This window comes from Hyperoodon ampullatus (genome assembly GCF_949752795.1).
Source record: "Hyperoodon ampullatus genome assembly, chromosome: 2".
Lineage (NCBI taxonomy): Eukaryota > Metazoa > Chordata > Mammalia > Artiodactyla > Ziphiidae > Hyperoodon > Hyperoodon ampullatus.
Window position 1 is genome coordinate 82,861,823 of NC_136915.1, and position 25,476 is coordinate 82,887,298.

The 25,476-nt window shown below is 40.9% G+C and overlaps 1 protein-coding gene and 1 pseudogene across 6 annotated transcripts in view; one reads left to right on the plus strand and one right to left on the minus strand.

Annotated features, from left to right (window-relative positions):
* Window positions 1–22,533, minus strand: part of EVI5 (ecotropic viral integration site 5) — a gene marked incomplete at both ends in the record, with an annotated part of 231,451 nt that extends 208,918 nt beyond the window's left edge. For 3 of the 5 annotated variants that reach the window (XM_079696539.1, XM_079696537.1, XM_079696536.1), the window contains one exon: window positions 22,483–22,533. In XM_079696539.1, coding sequence (XP_079552665.1) covers window positions 22,483–22,533 — 51 coding nt within the window. Of the gene's footprint in view, window positions 1–14,618; window positions 14,676–22,482 lie in introns of those variants that run through there. The other 2 variants (XM_079696535.1, XM_079696538.1) reach the window with 2 other exon arrangements.
* LOC307048482 (small ribosomal subunit protein mS38-like) lies at window positions 8,636–10,451 on the plus strand (annotated as a pseudogene). Its single transcript has 3 exons — window positions 8,636–9,209; window positions 9,465–9,673; window positions 10,374–10,451. The product of its transcript is annotated as a small ribosomal subunit protein mS38-like (transcript).
* Window positions 22,534–25,476: the final 2,943 nt, after the last annotated feature.

The window sequence follows — 25,476 nt, forward strand, 5'->3', positions numbered from 1 at the left end:
AGGATTTAAGCTTGGGGCAAATGTAATATCTATCTTCAATCTTTTAAGCAGGTTATAAGGAAGTGTTATTCCAACTCTGCAAACGTGGGAATAAACAACATTATTATATAAATAGCAATGTCTTGCATGTTTTGAGTATTATCAATAAATATGGAGTGTGGATTTTAAAATACAGTCTATAAATATCCTCAAAGAAGAACTGCAAATTATGTCTTTCACTTTTTAAGTTAACAGTTGTCAGATGGAAGAAGAGAAAGATACAGAGCACTGGCTTCAACAGGAATAGAAAGAACAGCAAACAGGAATTACACTGAAAGGGAAAAAAACAGGAAATAAGGGTAACACTGCTGACAAGTCTTTTTCCTTTAAATGTCTATATAACAAATTTCTCTGAGTTAATTTATTTTCTATAGGCATACAGCATATATTCATCTCTCTCTGATCCTTCCTACCTCTAGAGCAAAATTTCAGAAAAGGAAAACTTGCAACTAACACAACACTGTAAATTAACTACACTTTAATTTAAAAAAAAAAGAAAAGGAAAACTTTGTACACAGTGATATACTATTCCTGCTGCTACCACCATCATCTACTGTAAGTTTTACTATGTACAAGGCACTGCGACAAGACTTACATTCATTATCTTATTTAATCCTCACAATAATCCTGAGACAGATTTTACTGAAGTTTATAGAGGTTAAACAACTTGCCCAAGAATCCATTAGCTAATAAATGATGGAACCAGGATACTAAACATTCAGCCCTAAAACAAAAACATCCTGACAAGTATAAATCATTGATAGGAAGGTGAGCTAAAACAGAAGAACACAAAAGTAAAAACACAGAACGTCAGAACATGTCGTGACTCTAAGGATTTTGACAGACAGATAGGACCTGCCCAAAACCCATCTGATTACCTACTTAAGCAATTCAATTAACTAAAATATTGAGATGAAAATTATATTTGAAAATGAAGGACTTCCCTGGTGACGCAGTGGTTAAGAATCTGCCTGCCAATGCAGGGGACACGAGTTCGATCCCTGGTCCAGGAAGATCCCACATGCCGTGCAGCAACCAAGCCTGTGTGCCACAACTACTGAGCCTGTGCTCTTGAGCCCGAGAGCCACAACTACTGAGCCTGCGCTCTTGAGCCCAAGAGTCACAACTACTGAAGCCAGCGTGCCTACAGCCCGTGCTCCACTACAAGAGAAGCCACTGCAATGAGAAGGCCGCGCACCACAACAAAGAGTAGCCCCCACTCGCCACAACTAAAGAAAGCCCCTGTGCAGCAACGAAGACCCAACGCAGCCAAAAATAAGTAAATAAACAAATAAATTTATTTTAAAATTTGATAATTTGAGCTGCACCTAAAATTGCTATAGCCAAGGTGTTCAAGTTCATGAATAAGGAGCTAATAAGCCTGTACCCTGACCTCAACCTTCCACTGTTCCAAAGACAAAATTGTTTAAAAAAAAAAAAAAAAGGCATATCTACACAATTTTTTCCTGGCAGCAGCGAGAGTACTAAAATACCTGTTTCCTTAGGTCTTAATCTAGTCCAAAAAAGGCACAAATTCTGAACAAGTACCTCTTAAAATGTATCACATATTACACGAATTTTTTATTTAATATACACAATATATCAAGCACTGTGTCAAGAAGTGTGTTAAGCACCATCACTCCATACCCAGTGTGAAATAAAAATGAACTGCCACAGTTCTGAAAAATCCTAAAATGTCAATAGGAATCTTCACCATAACTCTCCAAATAGGTAAATAATGCACAGATCATGGCAAGGCCTTAAAAACTGTATTTTAAATTGTCATTTTAATTAATTTAATTACACTGATACTGGTGAAAGAAGAGTGATGAAATTAAGAGGTGGAAAATGTATGTTAATTGGAATTGGATAGAAGGACACATGAAAACTCAGGAAATCCTGGCAGAAATATAGTATCAATGAAATAATAATTTTTTGAAAGGTCCTCAGCATCTCAGCAAGGTAAAGTACCATGTTCTTTTGACAAGGTGCATAAGGCCTTCACAAGTTATTTAAATTTTTTAAACCTTGTTTCCTTGTCAGGAACTTAAAAAAAGGTTGGAGTCAATGATACCTCTAATGTTTTCCTGTTGTGACACTGTAGAGTCAAGAGAAAATTGATAAACTCATATAAGCAGATTTTTATGCAATGATTAGTTTCAATAATAACAGGGGGGGAGGAGTCCTCAAAATGTTGCACTAGAAAACTAAGGTCTCATTCCCTGAACCTCATATACTCATATACTATGAGGCTACAGGAATAATCAGAAACCAACAACACGAGAGTACATTAGCAAGACTAAATTAACACAGGTACACAATAACTTTGGACTTTAACAAAATGCCAAAGAAGCATTTAGAACTACAAGAGTTTTGTTTTTTTTTAAATCTGATAATATTAAAGAAAACAAAAATGTAATAAACTTAACTACTGCCTATATCCACACCTCTCTAGTCTCACCTGCCACAGGTAAGTGGGTCTTCTGTCTAAAGTCAGAAGACAGGCCTCGTGCTCTGTGAATTATCCTGGAACTCAGGTGGTCTCTCTCTTCTTCCCAGTCTCTGCTCTCAACTTTTAAACAGGCTGCTCTGCCATATTTAGCGCTCTCGCTGGATCTTACATCCCACTAAGTACCCCCTGTCTCACAGTATCGTCCCTCCCCCATAGCTAAGCAACTGGACAGATATTTAGCTTTCATTCTTCCCTTCTTCATCTCCCACTCTTTCACTGCAATGTGGCTTCTACCATACCATTTTACTAAAACCACACTTACCAAGGTCACTCACCAACAGCCTCTTTGTGCTAAATCCAGTAAATGCTTCATAGTCCTTATCTTACAGACCTCTCTGTAACATGTGACCCATACAGTACTTTTCCTTTTATTTATTTTTTATTTTTCTGATTAGCAAATACATGTTAAGAATTGAAATATCACAGAAAAAAATGGAAGTTTGAGTACTCTGTAATCCCACTCTCAAAGACAGCCAATGTTAGCAGTACAGTATATATTAAGATTTCTATACATATGGTAATATATATGTATTTTTTTTAAGTTCACAAAAATTAGATCATACTTGGGGACCTCCCTGGTGGTCCAGCGGTTAAGATTCCATGCTTCCACTGCAGGGGGCATAGGTTCAATCCCCAGTCAGGGAATTAAGATCCTGCATGCCCCGTCTGGTGCAGCCAAAAAAAATCAGATCATACTATACATTTTTGAGAATTTAATTTAATGTACTTTGATCTTCTGTCCTTGTTAGTATTATGTGGTAGACTAATTAATGGCCTCCTAAAGAGTACATCATAAAACACAGAACCTGTGAATGTTACCTTAAATTGTAAAAGGGACTTGGCAGAGGTGATTAAGGGAAGGATTTTGTGATGAGGAGATTATCCTCTATCTGGGTTGGGCCCATCGGAAGATGCTATGCAGTTGACTTTGAAAATGGAGGAAGGGATCAAGGAATGCAATGCAAGGAATACAAGGAATGCAACTCTAACAGCTGGAAAAGGCAAGGAAATGGATTCTACCCCAGGAACCAGCTGGGTCAATACCTTGACTTTAGCCCAGTGAAACATTTGAGACTTCTGGCCTCCATAACTGTAAGAGACTAAATTTTTGTTTTAAGCCACTAAGTTTGTACTAATTTGTTACAGCAGCAATAAAAAACTATATAATACTCTGTGTGTGTGTGTGTGTGTGTGTGTGTGTGTGATACCTTTCCACATTTGTCTGTTTCTCTAGAAGTTATTACACAAATGCAACTATTGGGTCAAATAATTTAAAAAAGTTAACCTCCAGAAAGGCTACACTTATTTTTTACTCACATTAACAACATTCAAGCCCCTCCCTCCTTTCTCAAAGTTCTATTCTTTCAGTTTGTTAAATCACTTCCCTGGTTTCCCTTCTGTGGTGGCTACTCACTCCTTCTGCTCCTTTGCAGACTTCTCTTCATCAGCTCATTTCTTACATGTCAATGGTCCCCAAAATTCCAATTCCATCCTGGGCCTTCTCCTCACTATACACAGTTATTTAATCTACTTCCTTTTACCCCAATTACTACTTACAAACAAAACAGATTTACTTCTCCCTCTTCCCTCTAAAATCTGCTCCTCCACTGTATTCTCTCTGTTAATGACTGGCACACCAATATCCAACAGCCTATGACAGATGCATGGGGATCACCTGACCCCTGCCTTATCCTCACCCCACATACCACAGGCTCCAGAATCTGTAAGAGTCTCTCCCTCCCTATCAATTCCTTAGAACAAGAATACATCAATTTTCAATTGTATTACTTAACTGTGTGTGTTCCCTAACTCAAGTCTCATACCCCACTGTACCAGCACAGTCTTTCTGAAACTCAATTCTGATTTGTCACTCAAGCAGACCTTTCACAGACTGCTGGTTGCAATGTAACATGATATATTCCCTTGGGAAAACTGTTTGGCAATGTCTTCTAAAGTTAAACATACATCTGCTCTATGAACCAGTAAGTCCACCACTAGTTATTTATCCAAGAGAAACGAAAATGTATGTCTATAAGAAGACTAATAGCTATGTGTTCATAACAGCTTTCATAATAGCCTAATGGGAGAATGGATAAACAAACTGTGTTATTGTTATACAATGTATTACTACACACCAGTTAAAAAGAACTACTGAAAGGAGCATTAACATGGATGAATTTCAAAACATTATGTTGAACAAAAGAAGCCAGCCAGAAAAGAATACACACTTATTCTACTATTCTATTAGGTGAAGTTCAAGAACATGAAAAACGAATCTGTGGTAAAAGATATCAGAACAGGAACTGACTAAAGGAACCATGTGGGATTACTGGGGAGGGAGAGATTAATACAGGAGTACACATTCAACAAAACTCATTCAATTGTAGAGTTAAGTTCATTTCACTATATGTAAACTTTACCTCAAAAATTTTTTAAGCAAATATTAAAATATAAAGCTTTTACTTCACTCAGCATTTTTCCATACTAATTATTTAAAAAGCCTCACACCTGTCAGAATGGCCATCACCAAAAAGTCTACAAATAACATGCTGGAGAGGGTGTGGAGAAAAGAGAACACTCCTATACTGTTGCTGGGAATGCAAATTGGTGCAGCCACTATGGAGAACAGTATGGAGGTTCCTTAAAAAACTGAAATAGAATTATCATATGAGGGACTTCCGTGGTGGCACAGTGGTTAAGACTCCATGCTCCCTATGCAGAGGGCCCAGGTTCCATCCCTGGTCAGGGAACTAAATCCCATATGCATGCCACAAATAAGAGTCTGCATGCCACAACTAAGGAGCTAGCAAGCCACAACTAAGGAGCCAGCGAGCTGCAACTAAGAGCCGGCACAACCAAATGAATAAATAAAAATTTAATTAAAAAAAAAGAATTACCATATGATCCAGCAATCCCACTTCTGGGCATATATTCAGACAAGACGAAAACTCTAATTTGAAAAGATACATGCACCCCAATGTTCACAGCAGCACTATTTACAATAACCAAGATATGGAAGCAAACTAAATGTCCATCGACAAATGGATGGATAAAGATGTGGTATACACACATACAAAGGAATATTAGCCATAAAAAAGAATAAAATAATTTACAGCAACATGGATGGACTTAGAGATAATCATAATAAGTGAAGTAAAATCAGACAAGGAAAGACAAATATCATATAATATCACTTACATGTGGAATCAAAAAAATGATACAAATGAACTTATTTACAAAACAGAAACAGACTCACAGACATAGAAAACAAACTTATGGTTACCAAAGGGGAAAGGGGTCGGGGGGGGAGTGATAAATAGCAGTTTGGGATTAACAGATACACACTACTATATATAAAACAGATAAACAATAAAGACCTACTGTAGAGCACAGGGGACTATATTCAATATCTTGTAATAACCTATAAAGAAAAAGAATGTGAAAAAGAATAGATTCAGTATAACTGAATCACTTTGCTGTACACCTGAAACTGACACATTGAAAATCAATTATACTTCAATTTAAACAAAAGAAAAACCTCAAGATTTAAGACAAATTAATCACTTAATAACCCTTTTTTTTTTTTTTAATTATCACCTCACTCAGAAACAAGACTATACGGGTAATTCCCTGGTGATCCAGTGGTTAGGACTCAGTGCTTTCACTGCCAGGGCCAGGTTCAATCCCTGATCAGGGAACTCAGATCCCACAAGCTGAACAGTATGGCCAGAAAAAAAAAAAAGTAAAGAAACAAGACTATACCAAATGTGTGTTCCCCTGGTTTATAAATTTTGTGAAAGCAAAGATTTTTGTCTATGTAGTATTGATCACCGTTGTCTTCCCAGTACCTATCATTATGCTTGACACATAGGAGATGCTATATATGTGTTACCTTTGGTGGTTCTTACTGACTTACTGACAATGTTCATAACTTCATTAAATTTCTAGATCATTTACTGACTCAGTTTTCTGATCTCGTGTGTTATAATGCTTGACAACATTTATAACCTTGTTCATCCAGCAGCAGAAAAGAAGCTTCTCCACATAATCAAAAAAGCAGCCAAGCTGAGTCTTTAACTTTGTGCTCCTCTCTTACATGTATTTAAATTAAATGTTTAAAGGCATTACACTGTTCATGAGCTTATTCCCTAAGATTCATTCTCAATTTACTTCAAGGTCTACCTTCTCACCAGCAAATTCTGGCTCAGTCTTCTAAGCTATCCTGATTCTGGTATATTTGAAGATATTAAATTTTTCTTCTTTCTCTTATGTATCTCATTCAAATATCATATTATACAGTGGTTCATTCAAGTGAAACTTTTATCCAGTATCTTTTTTTTCTAATATTTATTTATGTATGTATGTATGTATGTATGTATGTATGTATGTATGTATGTATTTGGCTGCGCCGGGTCTTAGCTGCAGCACGCAGGATCTTCATTGCCATATGCGGGATCTTTAGTTGTGGCATGTGGGATCTATTTTCCTGACCAGGGATCAAACCCAGGTCCCTGCACTGGGAGCGTGGAGTCTTAACCTCTGGACCACCAGGGAAGTTCCTATCCAGTGTCTGTTAACATCGTTCTAACAAACTTACTAGCATAATTTATGAGAATGCTGGATTCTTTTTTTTTTTTTTTGTACGCAGGCCTCTCACTGTTGTGGCCTCTCCCGTTGCGGAGCACAGGCTCCGGACATGCAGGCTCAGTGGCCATGGCTCACAGGCTTAGCCGCTCCATGGCATGTGGGATCTTCCCGGACCGGGGCACGAAGCCGTGTCCCCAGCATCGGCAGGCAGACTCTCAGCCACTGCGCCACCAGGGAAGCCCTGGATTCATTTTTAACATAGCAAAAGATCTGTATCAGGCCAAATACAACAACTAATCATTTGAATACCAATTCAAAGGTAAGACAAAATCCCCATATTCACTTCCCTATCAGTGCTTACACTTTCTTATGAAAAACAAAAAGAGCAATGATCCATAATAAAACCATTCTGCTCCTATCTCTATCAAGGTTCCTTCCAAGAACACAGGAGCTAGCAGTTCCTTAAGGAGAGAGCCCTAATCATGAACCCAAGACACTGAATAGCAAAACCAACAATGAAGACCCAGATAATAGCCAGTTTAACCAGCTTTAGGGAACATTTTTCAAAGTACAATTGTGAGCGTTGGATTAGTACAAAGAACAATTAACAAGCACTAAACCCACATTGTCTGGCCACTTAAACAATAAACTGCCAACAGCACAGGCAGGGAATGCTCTCATGAAGTACAGAGACAGTAATAAACATCTGGAAATGGCAACAAATAAACACACCAGGCAACTTAGAATTAGGAGAAATTGGATGACCCTTTCTGAGCAAACATGTGAGGCCACAGTCAACAGCTTCTAGCCACAGAACACACATTAATTAACCTACATGTTTCCAATGAGGAAGGACTACCATACCGCCAAAACAGATAGTAATAACTGCCAATGTTATCTTTAATTGATAGCTTGAATTTTATATGCAAACATATAAAGCTGTGTGCAGTGATAAGCAGACTTTTATATAACTTGTCCAAAATTAATTTGAAGAGCAACAAAGGGCTGACAGCTTTTTGTTTTGCTAAATAAGGGCATTACAGAAAATAACAAACAAAAAAACCCACTCACTATCTAGCATAAATTTCAAATGTAAAAGGATACTGTAACACAGAAAAGGATGGACACAATTTAAAGGTAAACACATAAAATTTTATAAATTTAGCCTAAGAGAAAACAAATTATATTGAGAATAATATTTTCATTTCATCATCATGAACTTTATGATAAAAAACTCTTATCTCAAAGAGCATTTGGAAACATACTTAGTGTTTTAAAGAAAAAAGGAGTGCAAAGCATAACAAAGTTATCAGAGGAGCTTAACAGAGAGGCTTTAATGGGTGGTTCTAATTAATTTACCAGTTTACGTTAACTGTAAGATTTCTACAACTTTAGCAATACTTTTCAATTTTTTCTGGAATATAATCTTTTTCTCAAAACAAAAAATACTGGGCAGCAGAATGGTCAGTCTCCCAGCGGTGTCTGGGTAGGGTCAGCATGAGGCCGCGGGCTCCAGGGACAGTGGAAGCGGCTGCTGCCGGCTGGGCTGGGGACCTGGGACTTGAGAGTCCACACCACCCACTCAGTGGGCACTTCGGGGTGAAGCTGAGGCTCACAGAGGCTCTGCTGAGCACCTGGGGCTGCCGCCACACACAGACCTTGTTCCTGGTGTGCCTCACTTCCCAGCTGCTCAGGGCTGTTCCCGGGTAGGCTGCAGTGGGTCCTGGACTGTCTCAGGGGTGCTGGGCAGGCATGCCTCAGGCCTCGCTACAGCACGCAACCAACAGGCCCAAGTGGCGTTGCCTCCCTCCCTGGCAGACGGGTCCATCTGGAGCTTGAGGAGATGCTGCTCTTCAGGAATATATCCATCAGCCCCCTGGAGAGCTGGTTGACCTAGAGAGCTGGCTACCTCCTGCCCAGACTGGACGCGGGGGTCCCAGGGACTGTGTCTCCAGCCCAACTCTGAGTGTCCGCCCAGCCAGGTGGGGGAAGGGGTCGAGCAGTGGGGTAAGGAGGTCTGGGATGCACCCCAGATGCAGTGCAAAAACACGCTCAAGATCTGCCGGCATGGGTTTCCCTGGTGGCACGGTGCTTGAGAGTCCGCCTGCCGATGCAGGGGACACAGGCTCGTGCCCCGGTCCGGGAAGACCCCACATGCCGCGGAGCGGCTGGGCCCGTGAGCCATGGCCGCTGAGCCTGCGCGTCCGGAGCCTGTGCTCCGCGACGGGAGAGGCCACAACAGTGAGAGGCAAGGAAAATAAATAAATAAACTAAACTAAACTAAATAAATAAATAATGTTTAAAAAAAAAAAATCTGCCGGCACAAGATGAATCATCTCAAGTACTGCAAGCTGGTCAAGAGGACCCAGTACCTACTGCGGAAAGTCAAAGGAAGGACGCCTGAAACGGCAGCAAATCAAGTTCAAGAGAGACCTGAAGCGCATCTGGTGGAAGGCGGGCCTGAAGGAAACCCCCACAGGCTGGCAGACCCCCAAGATCTACCTGAGGGGCAAATGCATCTCCTATCTCTCTCCCGTACCCCTATTACTGCTGATGACCTGTTGTAATAAGTATTCAGAGAACTCAGCTAAAAACAAAAAACAAAAAAACAAAAAATTCTGAGTATTACCTCCCCCCATGACAGTAGCTGGATTTAAGAATTATTGATTAAAATAACAAAACCACCACGACTTTTTGATAATTTCTGTATGTTACAAATATGCAAGATCTATTATTTGTTCTTTCAATATTAAATGTTTAACGCACATACTGATTTCCAGACCCACTGCAGAGATCCACAGCCCACTGTTTCTCCAGTCATTTCTGTCTTTATAGCGAGTTTCCCACTACAGAAAGTATCAAATAGCTCACTAAGCTGGCTTATCTTTAAAATCATTTCCAATCCTGAGATTATAAGATTCTGGGACAATGCAAACTTCTCAAAAGAATTTAGAGATTTCTAGAGAAATTACAGTTTGATCCAATATTTAGGTACTCTCCCTCCTAACATTCTATGTAGACAACGGTAAAGAAATTTTAAAAGCTACAAGCCCACAGGGAGGAGAAAACAGTGGTGGGCAGATGGCAGCACATTTTTGTATGATGAATGGAAAGCAGATGAGGAACTTGCATGTTAAGACTGCAGACTGAACCCACACATCTAATTTTGCTCCCTCCCAAAACCCTACTAAAACAAGAAAAAGAAAATGTTGCTGTTGTTTTGTTCTGTTTTTAGGACACAAAGCATAAGGATCGAGAGAATGGAAGAAACAACAGCAACAAAATTTTGGAAGCTGGAAAGATGGATGAGTGATAACTGATTTGGTCAAAGACAAATTATAAGACAGCAGTGCTGACAACTAAGAACAAACCCGCTTTACGCTACAGAATCCTCAAAGGGTTCAGGAACTGCCAGAACACAGAGGGGGAAGGGAGACTAAAGAAAGAAAGGATCAAGTGAAAGCTGTCAGAACAGTTAGAAACCTAGAGCCCATGCCTCTTCCGAGTTGCTGACTGACCCAACCTCAATCAGGCAGCAGGTTAGAGATTTATTCTCTAAAAAGGGTAAATCACACATGGTGGAAGATAAAGGTATCCTAACAAAAAGAGGCAAATTATATGTCCCTTCATATTAAATGCTCTATGGCTCATTACCCAGCCCTCTTTTCCTGAGTTCCCAGACCACCGGCAACTAGACCTCTGGCCTCCAAGCAGAAAACTGGGATACTCTCTGGGAAATCTGACCAGGCCAAACAGAAAGACAGACACTGGAGAGAGCCTCAAACAGCCCACCCAAACCAATGATTTCAATCCTGACCACACACTGGAATCACCTGGGCAACTTTAGAAAATACTGGTGCTAATCTATGCAGACAAAAATCAGAATAGTGGTTGCCTCTAGGCAAGGAGTGGGGAAGATAGAAGGGATATGAAGGAATTTTTTAGGGGTTTCACTATGCTCTGTACCTTGTGTTCATTACACAGGTGTACACACAGCAAAATCATCAAACTATACACTTAAAATCTATATATTTTACTGTGTGCAATCACACTTAAATTTTTTAAAAATACTGCTACCTGATGTATTTGGTCCCTCAGTCACAAGCAAACAACCAAGGAGGATTATCAGAGCTCTGAAGAGGGCCTCTACTGCTGAGACTATACCAAACAGAAAAAAAGTAACTTGGAGGAAACAAGCTATGCAAGGAAAAAGAAAGTTTAAAGAAACTGTATTTAACAATCTCAGGTAGGTAAGAGAGATATGGCATCTATGAAACAAGAAAAGAGACTTTTTCTTGTTTCATAGATGCCATAAGTAACTGAGGAATAAGTAACTGAGTAGAGGATGGGAAGCTAAACCTACAGGCCTGCACAAGGGAATATGGTCAACGGGCTGATGTGCCTTGCTCACAAAGCCCCAGAAAGGCTCAGCCCTTGAGAGTCTCGAGTGATATAGTCAGTGGGGAAGAAGTATGGGGCTGAAGAGCAGGTTAGTGGTTTAAAGTCTGGTAAAAAAAAAAAAAAAAAAAAGTCTGTACACGAACCTCCAGTTTCCCTTCTCCACTATTCACATCCTCTCATAAATTTATTCTCTGGAAACAGTGACTTGGAGAGACTCCAGACTCAAGAAGAGTGGAGCGAGGCTCAAGGCTGAAAGCCAAGGAATAAAGCAGAAGTATGCGCGGTAATAGCAGCCCTCACCCACAGCCCAATTCCTCCGTGCCGATCTCAGAAAACCGGGAGCCAGGCACAGTACGTGCCCCACACTTGGATTTAAATGCCCCTTTTGCATTCAGCCAAACCAATTTTCATCACAGCACTTCTAGTGGAGGATAAAGGTCTTCTGAATTTCTACAACTCCTCTTAGACTCTCAACTTCTTAAAGGCAGGGGCAGCATCTTAATCAGCTTCATATCCCCAGAGCCTAACACAAGTTACACTCTATGTTAAACACTCTATAAATCTTTAATTGGTCCCAGACACTGGAGATAACATGCAAGAAGAGATTTAAAAACCTTGGAAAACTAGCGCATACAAGGTGTAATTTGGACTAGGTCTTGAAGGGACATTAAAGATTTAGGATTTATTGATGAAATGACATCTGGGATTTGTTTTAAAATAATCCCAGAGCCAGCCTCCCCACCCCCCAAAATCAACTGTATTTCTATATACTGGCCACAAATGTTTTAAAATATCACTTACAATAGCATTTTAAAAATCAAATACCTAAGAATAAATAAGATGTGGGACTTTCTTGGTGGCACAGTGCTTAAGAATCCGCCTGCCAATGCAGGGGAAACGGGTTCGAGCCCTGGTCTGGGAAGATCCCTCATGCCGCAGAACAACTAAGCCCGTGCGCCACAACTACTGAGCCTGCGCTCTAGAGCCCATGAGCCACAACTACTGAGCCCGCACGCCTAGAGCCTGTGCTCCGCAACAAGAGACGCCACCGCAATGAGAAGACTGCACACCACAACATAGAGTAGCCCCCGCTTGCGGCAACTAGAGAAAGCCCATGTGCAGCAATGAAGACCCAATGCAGCCAAAAATAAATAAATAAATTTAAAAAAAGATGTGGAAGACTTTTATACAGAAAACTACAAAATATTAAAGAAATTTTAAAAGACATAAATAAGTGGAGAAATATACCATGTTCATAAACTGGAAAACTCAATATTGTTAAGATGTCAATTCTCTATTTCCAAAATTTGTAGCAATGGACAAGATTCTGAAATTTATGTGGAAACTCTAAGAACCCACAACTGCCCAGACAATCTTAAAGAACAAAATAGGAACAACCATTGGGACTTCCCTGGTGGTCAGGTGGTTAAGAATCCACCTTCCGATGCAGGGGATGCGCGTTCGATCCCTGATCGGGGAACTAAGATCCCACATGGCCACAGGGCAACTAAACCCACGCGCCACACCTAGAGAGAAGCCCACAGCGAGGAGCCAGCGGGCGGAAACTAACACCCAGCATAACCAAAAAACAAAAACAAAAAATACGAACAACAGATATCAGAGCTTATTATAAAGTTACATCGGTTGATAGTGATATTGGTGCAAGGATAACAAATAGACTAATGAAACAGAATATTGTCCAGAAACAGATCCACACATATACAGTCACCTGATTTATGAAAAAGTGTCACACAGTGCAGAAGCGCAAGGATGGTATATTCAGTAAATGGTGCTGGGTCAAATAGATACCCACATGGTATAAAGTGAATCTGGACCCCTACAATCCATCTGGAATTTACTGTAAATTGTACATCTTAAATACGAAAAGTAAAACAAAATAAAACTTCTGTACAGTAACATGGGGAAATATCTCCATATTCTTAGGCTAGGCAAAGATTTCTTAAATAGGGCACAAAAAGCAGTAATCATAAAGTGAAGGATTAAGTATATTTCATTAAAATTAACAATTTCCATTCATCAAAAAAAAGGCCTTAAAAGAGTGAAAAGGCAACATACAGAGTGGAAAAAGATTAAGTCCAGAAAGGACTCATGGAAGATAGATGTGTACACACACACACACACATACACACACAGAACTCATATCCAGAATAAAGAATTACAGACCAATTAAAAAAAATAATAGTGAGACTTAACAAGCACTTCACAAAAGATGACATATAAATGGCCAACAAAAGATACCCAACCACAATCATCATTAAAATGTAAATAAGACCACAAATATATTACTACACTTTTACCAAAATAGCAAAAATTTTTTAAACTGACAAGCATTGGCAAGGATATGAGGTAAATGGAATACCATTCCCTGATAATTGGTAGAACACTTTGGGAAAATGTTCAACTGTATCTAATGCTAAAGTTTTATCATTTACATACCTCATAAACCAAGAGTTCCACTCCTAGATATAAACCTCAACCTAGCAATGTTCTGTTTCTTGATCTGTGATAGTATACTTAGTAAAAATTCTTTACCTGCATACTCAAGATTGTGCACTTTTTAAAATATATTATACTACAATAAGTTTTCTAAGATTTCTTTGACACAAATTTCTCAGAGACATTAACACTAGCATTTTAGAATAGAAAAGGAGCTTCTGGTAAACAGCCGAAAGTTTATTAATACCATTTTTAAAAAACAAAACAAAAAAGCTGCTAACACATTTCAACCCAGAACAAAGGTAAAAACTATGAACAGATAACTTTTCTTGATCTTCACGAAGTACCGGATTTCTTTCAGCAATAAAAGGAGTCTGTTATTCTAGGAGTCTGTTATCCTACACTGTAACCCAAAGAAATCTTTGGAAGAAAATGCTACTTTTTGAAATCACCTCTAACAACAACAGATAGGAAAGTGAAGAAACCATTCCAAAAGTTTTGGTTAACTCTTCGGTGAGAGAATGCCAGCTGAGTTGATCTGTGTAGCCCAAAAGACAAAAATAAAGCCACAAAGAAATCACAGCAACTCTAAAGCAAACACCAACACCACAATCCAACCTACCGGAAATTCTGTGGTTAATTTGAGGGTTGCCCCGCTAGTCATAAGGTGATTCAGTGATGGCTACAAACGCTCCGCAAGTGCATCCTTGGGCGTCATCTAGCACACCTGGCTCGCCCATCACCTGCCTGGAGACACGGCCTTGCGCAGAATCCCAGAGGCCAAATAAAGACGCCAACTTTGCAAGAGGCGCGGACGGTCTCGCCCCGTCAGGTCACCGAGAAGGAACAGACTCCTGGCCTCGAGGGCGGGGGTGAAGAGTCAGTATTCCCCCACAGGATTTACGAGGAAGCGCTCCCGAAGCTGCCTAGTCCCTCCACCACCCCGGGACTCCACTGGAAGTCCCGCGGGCGAGTTTCTTCCCCAGCGCCCACGGCAGGAGGGTCGCGGCGACCACAGGGAACTTAGGCCCCGGGGGGCCGGGCGCGCCCGCCCCGCTCGCGCCGCAAGTTTGGTTGGCGGCCCCCACTCGCCGCGCCTCGGCCCGGCTGTGCGCCCCGCGGAACCCGGGCTCGCGGCCCGCCCGGCCTGGCGCGGCGCCCCTCACCTTGGAAACGTTGGGTGGACTCCGCCGTAAACATTAACTTCCCATCCAGCCGGGAGCCGCGCCGCCGCGTCTCAGCGCCTCGGCCTCTCTACCGGCTCCGCCGGCCGCCGTCCGCGCTCCCTCTTGAGCGCCGCGCTCACTCAGGAGCTCGGGGCCGCCTCAGACGCTGACCCACTCCCCCCTCGCCGCCGCGGTTTCAACTACCACTCAACCCCTACTGCGCCCGCCACCGGCTCCTCCCGGGTCCGGCCCGGCCGCGTCAGGAAGGCTCAAGGCGCAGGCGCGGCAGGGCCTTAAAGAGACCGGGCCGCCCTAACGCATAATGGGTTGGACCAGGTTAGGGGACGGGTGGGCCGGCTGAGAAAAGGAGAAGCCGAAGGGATTGGACCGTGGGGAACGGAGGCGGGGAACTCCCTCTTGTTCCTCCGCCTCTCTTTCAAAGCTCCAGCGGTCGGACCCACAAATTGCTGACTTCCCCAGTCTCTGGACCCGCCCCTTGCCTGTAAGAGCTGCACCAGACCCTCCCCCAGCCCCGAAGCGACCCCGCGCTTAAGGCTGCGGGCCTCGCATTGCTGCACTGCTTATGCGCATGTCTCCAGGTCGCGGCCAGGGGATGCAGACGCGCAAGCTTCGAAAGGCCGTCCGTGCTTCCCCGAGAGGTGACCTGGTCACTCTCAAAAACAATAATTAACGTGTAAGTGGCACTTGTGATTGCAAATCACTCTACCATCAGTCGTCTCGACACATTGGATTTATGCGGAGTCCGGCAGGGACATGGGCACAAATATGTGAGGTCCAGCCGGGCAGTCATCCAATATCAACGAAGAAATTCTTAGAAGGAAAGTACTTAAGAACAGAAACAACCTACTAATTCCAGTCTAATCCCAGGAAAAACAGGCAAAAAATAACAATAATAATAACAAAGGCAATGTAAATTACTTTCATTATACATTTAGAAGTGACAAAATGATAGTAATTAGCACAAAAAAATTGCCTAGAAATTAGATAGCCCTGGTTATTTCCTAATTTAAATTTATAATCTCCAGAAGGGGTTCCACTGTAATAAGCATTTCAGAAAAAGAAAAATTCTCAATTTTTTTAAAAAACAAGATTAAGAAATACCAGAAAATAGGAAGTAGAGCCATGCCTTCCACCCAACTAAAAACTTGAAATTGCATCTGAGGCAAAATTTTGCATAACTTCAGATTAGGCCATTATTTAAAGTAATTTCAACTAACAGTTTCATTGCAACTGAATCCATCTTGTATAGAAAGCTGAGACATTTTGTTAATCTACCTTTCCTTCTTATATTCCATCTATCAGCAAATTCTATAGATTTTATATCCCAAAATTTCCTTGAATCTGTCCTCTACCATCTCCTCCATCACCACCCTAGTCCAAACTCCCTTTGTCTGGGAGGGCCAGGGGCCTGGGAGGGCTACAAATTTAGTCTCTAATTGGTTTACCCTCATGCCCTCTAGCCCCTCTCTAATCTCTTCTCCACACAACTGGCTGTGTGATCTTTTATCTTCCCAGCATGTACCACTTCAATAGCCTCCCACTTCCTTAGACAAAACCTCTTTAACCTGAGTGGTCTGGTGGCCTGCCCACCTCTCCACCTCTTCTCACTGCTCAGACCACATTCCATCCTATCTCTGTTCCAGCCAGACTGGCCTTTTCCAATTCCTCAGTTTTCTCCCTCCACAGACCTGCATATGCTTTGCTTTGTGCCTGGAAGGCTCTTCCAATCCTCATCCTTCTGACCACACCTCTAGTCTCTACCTCTGAGAAGCACCTTCACACTTCCCTATCTTGGTCCATTCCTATCACATGACACTGAAACTGTAATTATATGATAATTTTGGTGAATTTTTGTTTCCCCCCCACAATGGACTAATTACATCAATAAGGCCAGGAGCTTGGTTCTCTTTGGTTCATGGTTGTATTTCCATATTTGTTCAATATTTTTTTGTTTCATCAATAAATGAGAATCATAGAATGCCAGAACTTGAACTAGATATGGCTTGAAGGTTACCTAAGTCATAGATAGGTAAAGTGTCACAATCTGACATTCGGAATCAGAGTCTAAAAAGAACTCCAGTTATTTTTAAACTGATTTTATATCGTTTTAGCTGGGCTGTCAGAAGATCCTTTGGGTAACCTTTAAAACTGAGTTCTCAAAGTACCTGTGTAAAGCCCTGAATTAATAATGATAGCTATGGGATGGGCCCACATGAACCTAATAATAATTTTTGCTTCAAGGGAAGAAGATTGAATGATTGGGAGTCAGGGCTGGGAAGGAGACTTGACTGCCTGCCCTTTTGTGTACCTTCTTAACTTAAAGCCATGTGAATATATTACCTATTTGAAAATAAATGACACAAAAGAGTGCATACTCTATGATTCTATTTCTTTGAAATTCTACGCAAAAATTGTAACTGGCTGCCTCTGGCAGGAAATTGACTGAGAAGGTGTATGAGAAATTTCTGGGTCATAAAACCCTCCCACACTTGAGCTAGGCTGGGACCTGGGACCCTCTACTAAAGTGCTTGCACCTGCACAAATGTTTCCTTGAGCAACAGAATACAAAGAAACTATAAGGGACTAAAAATAACTGTGCACATGTGCAGTTGGGGCAGTTATGAACAATAAGATACAAAAAGGCCACAAACGAACTGCTGTTTCTGAGATGCCAGGAGCAAAAGCAGGGTACTATGCAGGACCCCTGCACATAGCACCACCAAGGGGGTGGACAGACCATCTAAGCTATGCCTCCTGCCCAAGGGAACCAGCTTGCCCCCTGACCCCTAGGAGTGAGTAAGAGCACCTGTTACTTGTTTTTGCTCCCTCATGCTGCACCAGGAGCCCCAGTAACTTGCCTGAATTTCTTGTCTGCACTCTTATCAATTTCTATTGATTAGAGAGTCCAAGTACTCAAATCAGTAGCACGCTATTGGTGGGAATGTAAATTGGTGCAGCCACTATGGAAAATCGTTGGAGATTCCTCAAAAAACTGAAAATAGAACTACATACAATCTAGCAATTTCACTTCTGGGTATTTATCTGAAGAAAATGAAAACACTAATTTTAAAAGATATGTGGGGCTTCCCTGGTGGCGCAGTTGTTGAGAGTCCGCCTGCCGATGCAGGGGACACGGGTTCGTGCCCCGGTCCGCGAAGATCCCACATGCCTCAGAGTGGCTGGGCCGGTGAGCCATGGCCGCTGAGCCTGCGCGTCTGGAGCTTGTGCTCCGCAGCAGGAGAGGCCACAACAGTGAAAGGCCCGCATGCGGCAAAAAATAAAAATAAAAAATAAAATAAAAAATAAAAATAAAAGATATGTGCAGGGAATCCCCTGGCGGTCCAGTGGTTAGGACTTCGTGCTTCCACCACAGGGGGGTATGGGTTCGATCCCTGGTCGGGGAGCTAAGATCCTGCGAGCCTTGTGGCACGGCCAAAAAAAAAAAAATGGTAAAAAAGATATGTGTACCCCAAAGTTCACTGCAGGATTATTTATAATAGTCAAGATACGGAAGCAACCTAAGAGTTCATCAGAAGGTGAATGGATAAAGATATGGTGTATATATACACAATGGAATGTTAGCCATAAAAAAGAATGAAATCTTGCCATTTGCAACAACATGGAAGTACCTAGAGGGTATGTATGCTAAATAAAAAAAGTCAGGCAGGGGCTTCCCTGGTGGCGCAGTGGTTGAGAGTCCGCCTGCCGATGCAGGGGACACGGGTTCGTGCCCTGGTCCGGGAATATCCCACATGCCGTGGAGCAGCTGGGCCTGTGAGCCATGGCCGCTGAGCCTGCGCATCCAGAGCCTGTGCTCCGCAACGGGAGAGGCCACAACAGTGAGAGGCCCGCATACCGCAAAAAAAAAAAAAAAAAAGTCAGGCAGAGAAAAACAAATATCATATGTCTTCTCTTACATGTGGACTCTGAAAAACAAAACAAACAAATAACAAAATAGAAACAGACTCAAAGATACAGAGAACAAACTGGTGGTCACCAAGGGGGTGGAGGATTGGGTAAAATAGGTTAAGGGGATTAAGAGGTACAAATGTCCAGTTATAAAATAGATAAGTCATGGAAATGTAATATAGAGAATATAGTCAATAATGTTGTGATAACTTTGGTGACAGACTGTAACTAGACTTATCGTGGTGATCATTTCATAACGTATAAAAATATCAAATCGCTATGCTGTACACCTGAAACTAATATAATATCCTGAGTCAATTATACTTCATTTTAAAACAAATAAGCTAACACATGATTGAGCACTCTCTGTGTGTGAGTATTGGCTAAGGGCTATACATACATTGTTTCTTTTAAGCCTCATACTATCCTCATGAGGCAGATATCATTATAACCCCCTTGCATATGAGAAAACTGACACTTAGTAAATACCATGCAACTTGCCCCTATTTATACAAATGGAAAATGGTGGGGCAGGGCTTTGAAACCAGTCCGTCTAACGTCAGAAGTGGTTTATATTACTTACCCACTAGATCAAGAACTTTGCAATGACTGAAATCATATTTTGTCTTAGACTATTCAGTTGCCCCAGCACTTTGCATAGTAGCTGTTCAATGTATTTTGAATGAATGATAAAGAACAAGCTTGGTGTTAATTTTATTGGTACAAATTACACATTTTTAATTGGTACAAATTGTACATATATATATATAAAATATTCTAAATAATCCAAATAATCAGTACCATTGTGCTAAGAGCTTGAGATGTACTATCTCTAATGATATCATGGGCCTGAGGAGAGAAGCTTCTACCATTAGCTCTGACTTTCCAATTTATTTGATGAAAGAGTTTGCACCTTTATTTTACTGAAAAATTAAAATTAATTTTTTTATTTTTAATAAATAAAATTTGTATAAATAAATAATAAAATTAACATTAAAGCTAATTCTAACTAGAGAAATAGCTAATTCTAACCTCTCCCAAGTGCTTGAGCACTTGCATAAGTGAAATCCCACTGTGTGAATTCCACACCAACACCGCCTCTCCTCCAGCTTTCTGCCCTCGGCTGTTCACACTCCGAAACTAGAGTAGAAGATAGAGGAAGTATGGGGGCAGTGGGCAGGGGCACCCTCCTCAGAGACAGTTGAGTATGAGGCAAATTCAGTTAGCAATTCAAGGTTCCCTATGTTCTAATACCACACACCCTTATCATTGATTTGTTTCACTGTCCAGGAGGGGAACAGAAGGAGGGTCTGAGCTCTAATCCCCTCTAAACCAGGCAAGGGTTAAATATCAGAACACAGTGCTCTCAACTGCCAAAAGTGTTTTATAAGTCAGCCATGTGAGCCTCATTGCTCACAGAAAGGAAAGGCAAGGGAGGCATTCCCCTGAGAGGCAAAAACTACCCAGAGTACAGAAAAGGAACTCACCAGTGGAGTCAAACTCACTGCCCACCGTCACTTTGAGCAGCTGGCATCTGGAGCTTCCAGAGAGAACCAGGGCATCTCAGTTACATTCTAGGATTGCACTGTCTAATACATCAGCCACTGGCCACATGTGACTATTTACATTTAAATTTAAATTAAAATTTCAGTTTCTCAGTCATGCTCACACCTTTCAAGTGCTTAATAATAGCCACATGTGGCTGCTTGTTACTAGGGCAGCACACATAGACCATTTCCATCCATCAGAAAGTTCTCTTGGCAGAACTATTCTAGAAAAAGGAGGAACAACACTCCATTGTGACCTCCAGCTAATATTCAGATTTTTTTTGCTTTGAAAACTGAAGGCTCACAATGAAACAGTGAAAGCCTATTTCACTCGGCTCAATGCTTTCCACAGCACAAATCCAAAAGGCACTCAAGTGCAAAAACTGTGGCCTCTCCTTATACCGAGTTTATAAGAATGGCTTTAACCACACCACTTCACCTCCGCTGCATTCTGTTGTTTGCAAGACACATTCTCTTAGGAAAGAACATTGTTTGTTAAGAGGAACACAACTCTATTGCCATCTCTTGGCGTTTGTGCACAGGTAGGGACAATATCTGCCACAGTTGTGGTAAAGAACCTGCCCTCAGGCTCTAGAGGTTGGACATCATTTCTACATGTGATATCAGACATTCACATTATCAACCCAACAACAGGTTTTGAAATTGTGCCACCAAAATGGGACATCAGTAGAGTGCTAATTTCCACCTCACCCACCAGAGGAGAAGTCTATTCTTTTCTTGACTGTCCGAAATATCTGTTTTACCGCAAGACAAAATTTAGTGCAACTATAGTAGCAATTCTAATCTATCCAATTATCTGGGAACTAGTAACCTCCAAATTAATGCATGTGACTAGATTGTGACCTAAAATTTCAAGTGTGCTTGCCAAAAGTGTGTTTAACCTCACTGAGCTCCAATCTTCTCGTCTATAAACTAGAGATAATAAAAGTATCTATGTAAGTGTTGAATTAAATGAAATAATATATGCAAGGCACAGAATAAGCATTCAACGAACGGTAATTGCTATTATCCAAAGCCACAAAGCACCAACACGCAAAAAAATTTTAAATAGATTTTAAAGACTCTTAAGTAGAAAAATCCTGACTCTACCACCTGCTAATTGTTTGGCCTTTGACCTCTGTAAGCTTCAGTTTCTTCATCAGACAAATAAGGATAAGAGTTACCAACAAAAGATGTGTTATTTCATGTGAAAATTGTCTAATAACAGTACAGTACAAACTTTAGCTAATGTTAGTTAGTACTCTGGCCCCACCTCTATCAAAAAGGAAATTAGGAAACTACATTAGGAAGGTGTTACTTTATGGTAAAATTAATTTAGCTTTTATTATGTCCTGTGCTCCTAAACAGGACTGGGAAGCAACCACTGCTGAAGTCATCACTGAAAGGCCATACAGCCATCAACATTAGGACCAAATGCTAGTAACCAGCATTTTCCTCAGCTAATCTTTTTCTCCACCTGAGAAATTTGAAACCCATACAGACACATTGTCTCCTCTGAGAAAGCACATTCAAAAAAGATAACCAGCAGCCAATTACAGCAAGGAGAGAAATGGTATTGAATTACAAAAGGCACTTACTAAAATAATCTTTCTTACAGGTGTGGAATTAAACCTAACACTTCATAAATTTTTGTTCCTCACTCAAATGGCCGCAATACAATGAGATAACATTCTCAAAATAAAACTGAAATGTTCACAGCTGTTCCTGTGATTTGAAGATTAAGGAAGGTATATTAACCCTAACTCAGTAACAAAATATCTTCTGCACAGTAACTACATTTTTATAAGTTTTAATATAAAATCGAACATTGTTAGACATTTACTTGTTTCCTATTAGGGTTTCTAAAGGCAGAAGTCATTTTGGTGGTAACCATGATAAGCAAAGACAGGGAGACTGGGGATTTGAATTGAATTTATAGCTGACTCATAGGGAGTGTTTACAAGACATTGCCACTGGGATCCACCCATTTAACACCCTTTCAGTTCCACCCTATACATTTGCTAGGTAGTATCCTTAGGGGAAGCTGAGAATGTGGAGGACTAGGAATGCAATAAACAAAGCTTTCTGGGGCTTCCCTGGTGGCGCAGTGCCGATGCAGGGGACACGGGTTCGTGCCCCGTTCCGGGAAGATCCCACATGCCAAGGAGTGGCTGGGCCCGTGAACCATGGCCGCTGCTGCGCGTCCAGAGCCTGTGCTCCGCAATGGGAGAGGCCACAACAGTGAGAGGCCCGCATACCGCAAAACAACAACAACAACAACAACAGAGCTTTCTGGGCATGAGTGCTAATTGACTTTGTTTTTCTTCCACCTTTCCTTCTTTTCTTCCTCTATCCCTCTCTTTTCTTTCTTTCACTTTCCTTCCTCCAACGAATTGATTTGTCTCAGAATGACAATTGTATACTAATTGTTACTGTGTTTGGGGTGCCGAGTCTGAGGCATTGGTTAGAAGCTTCTATATATTAGGTGGTTTCAGCACTTGAATTTGACATTAGACAAAATTACTAACTTGGTAGAACTTATTCTTTTGGGTTTTTTTTTTAACTCTTTAACTGAGGTTTTGGAATACTGCAGACTTTTGTGTTCTATTAATGGCTATTGCATTTGTGTTATTCAGGACTATTAATTGAGAGTTTCCATGAAATACAAAGGCAAGTGATACACCTTGTGAGAGATATCTAAATGGAGATATTCCATTCTCCATGAGCTGGGCTATGGAAGCACTTTTTATCTATCATCTAACTTAATCGTCACCATAACCCTATTATTGTCCTCATTTACAAATGAACCCAAGCAAATCACTAAGAATGCTCCATTTATTTATTCATTCAGTCATTTATTCATAAAGGTATTAAGGACATACAATTGTGTCAGGCACTTTCCTAACAGGAAGGATAATAACTAACATTCTCAACTCCTGCAACATGTCAGCAATAATATAATGTGCTTCCAAATGAGGCAGCCATCATTAGACCCATTTAAAAGTTGAGGAAGCTATGGCTGGTCCAAAGTCACAGTGACAAAAAAATGAAAAGCAAAAATACAAGCATAACTCTGCCTTCACTACAAAACCTATGTCGTCTGGACTTACAAAATGTAGTACCTGTGTTCAGACTTTAGTTAAGAACGTATGGTCTGGAGTAGAAGACAGACATGTGAACAAATAAATGGACAATACTGATATGTTCTATTATATAGAGATATAGTATGGCGGGAACATACGGTATGGGGGTTACCTAACCTGGCCAGGGAGTTGTACTATTTTTGTTTGTCCATATCCCCTTCCATCTTCTATGAACAATTATAGGCACCTGACACAAGCTAAACCAATCACATCACCTTAACCCTCTGTCCATAGTAACTGGGTAAAGGAGGTAAGCCTGGGAGAGTCCTCACCGAGAATTTTTCAAACCAGAGCTGCAAAAGTAATGTCCCTTTGCCCTCTCATTATGAAGCTCTAGGGATTTGAACCCAGAGATCCTGGCTATTCTCAGAAAACTTAAAATGAAATGGAGAGCATCCTGAAGATATACAATCCCTGGTTCCAGTCAATCCTGCCTTTCCTAAGCCTCTGTTGCTCTGATTTTTCTTTTGCTTTTTTTTTTTCCCCCTTCTAAATCTTTTTTGCCTTAATGCCTGGCCTGTTATTTGGGGGGGGGGGGTTTGAATTTTATTTTATTTATTTTTTTATACAGCATGTTCTTATTAGTCATCCATTTTATACACATCAGTGCATACATGTCAATCCCAATCTCCCAATTCATCACACCACCACCCCCCACCACTTTCCCCCCCTTGGTGTCCATATGTTTGTTCTCTACATCTGTGTCTCAACTTCTGCCCTGCAAACTGGTTCATCTGTACCATTTTCCTAGATTCCACATATATGCATCAATATACGATATTTGTTTTTCTCTTTCTGACTTACTTCACTCTGTATGACAGTCTCTAGATCCATCCACGTCTCTACAAATGACAGAATTTCGTTCCTTTTTATGGCTGAGTAATATTCCATTGTATATATGCACCACATCTTCTTTATCCATTCCTCTGTCGATGGGCATTTAGGTTGCTTCTGTGACCTGGCTATTGTAAATAGTGCTGCAATGAATATTAGGGTGCATGTGTCTTTTTGAATTATGGTTTTCTCTGGGTACATGCCCAGTAGTGGGATGCTGGGTCATATGGTAATTCTATTTTTAGCTTTTTAAGGAGCCTCCATACTGTTCTACATAATGGCTGTATCAATTTACATTCCCACCAACAGTGCAAGAGGGTTCCCTTTTCTCCACACCCTCTCCAGCATTTGTTGTTTGTAGATTTTCTGATGATGCCCATTCTAACTGGTGTGAGGTGATACCTCATCGTAGTTTTGATTTGCATTTCTCTAATAATTAGTGATGTTGAGCAGCTTTTCATATGCTTCTTGGCCATCTGTATGTCCTCTTTGGGAAAATGTCTATTTAGGTCTTCTGCCCATTTTTGGATTGGGTTGTTTGTTATTTTAATATTGAGTTGCATGAGCTGTTTATGTATTTTGGAGATTAATCCTTTGTCCGTTGATTCGTTTGCAAACATTTTCTCCCATTGTGAGGGTTGTCTTTTCGTCTTGTTTATGGTTTCCTTTACTGTGCAAAAGCTCTTAAGTTTCATTAGGTCCCATTTGTTTATTTTTGTTTTTATTTCCATTACTCTAGGAGGTGGATCAAAAAAGATCTTGCTGTGATTTATGTCAAAGAGTGTTCTTCCTATGTTTTCCTCTAAGAGTTTTATAGTGTCCGGTCTTACATTTAGGTCTCGAATCCATTTTGAGTTTAT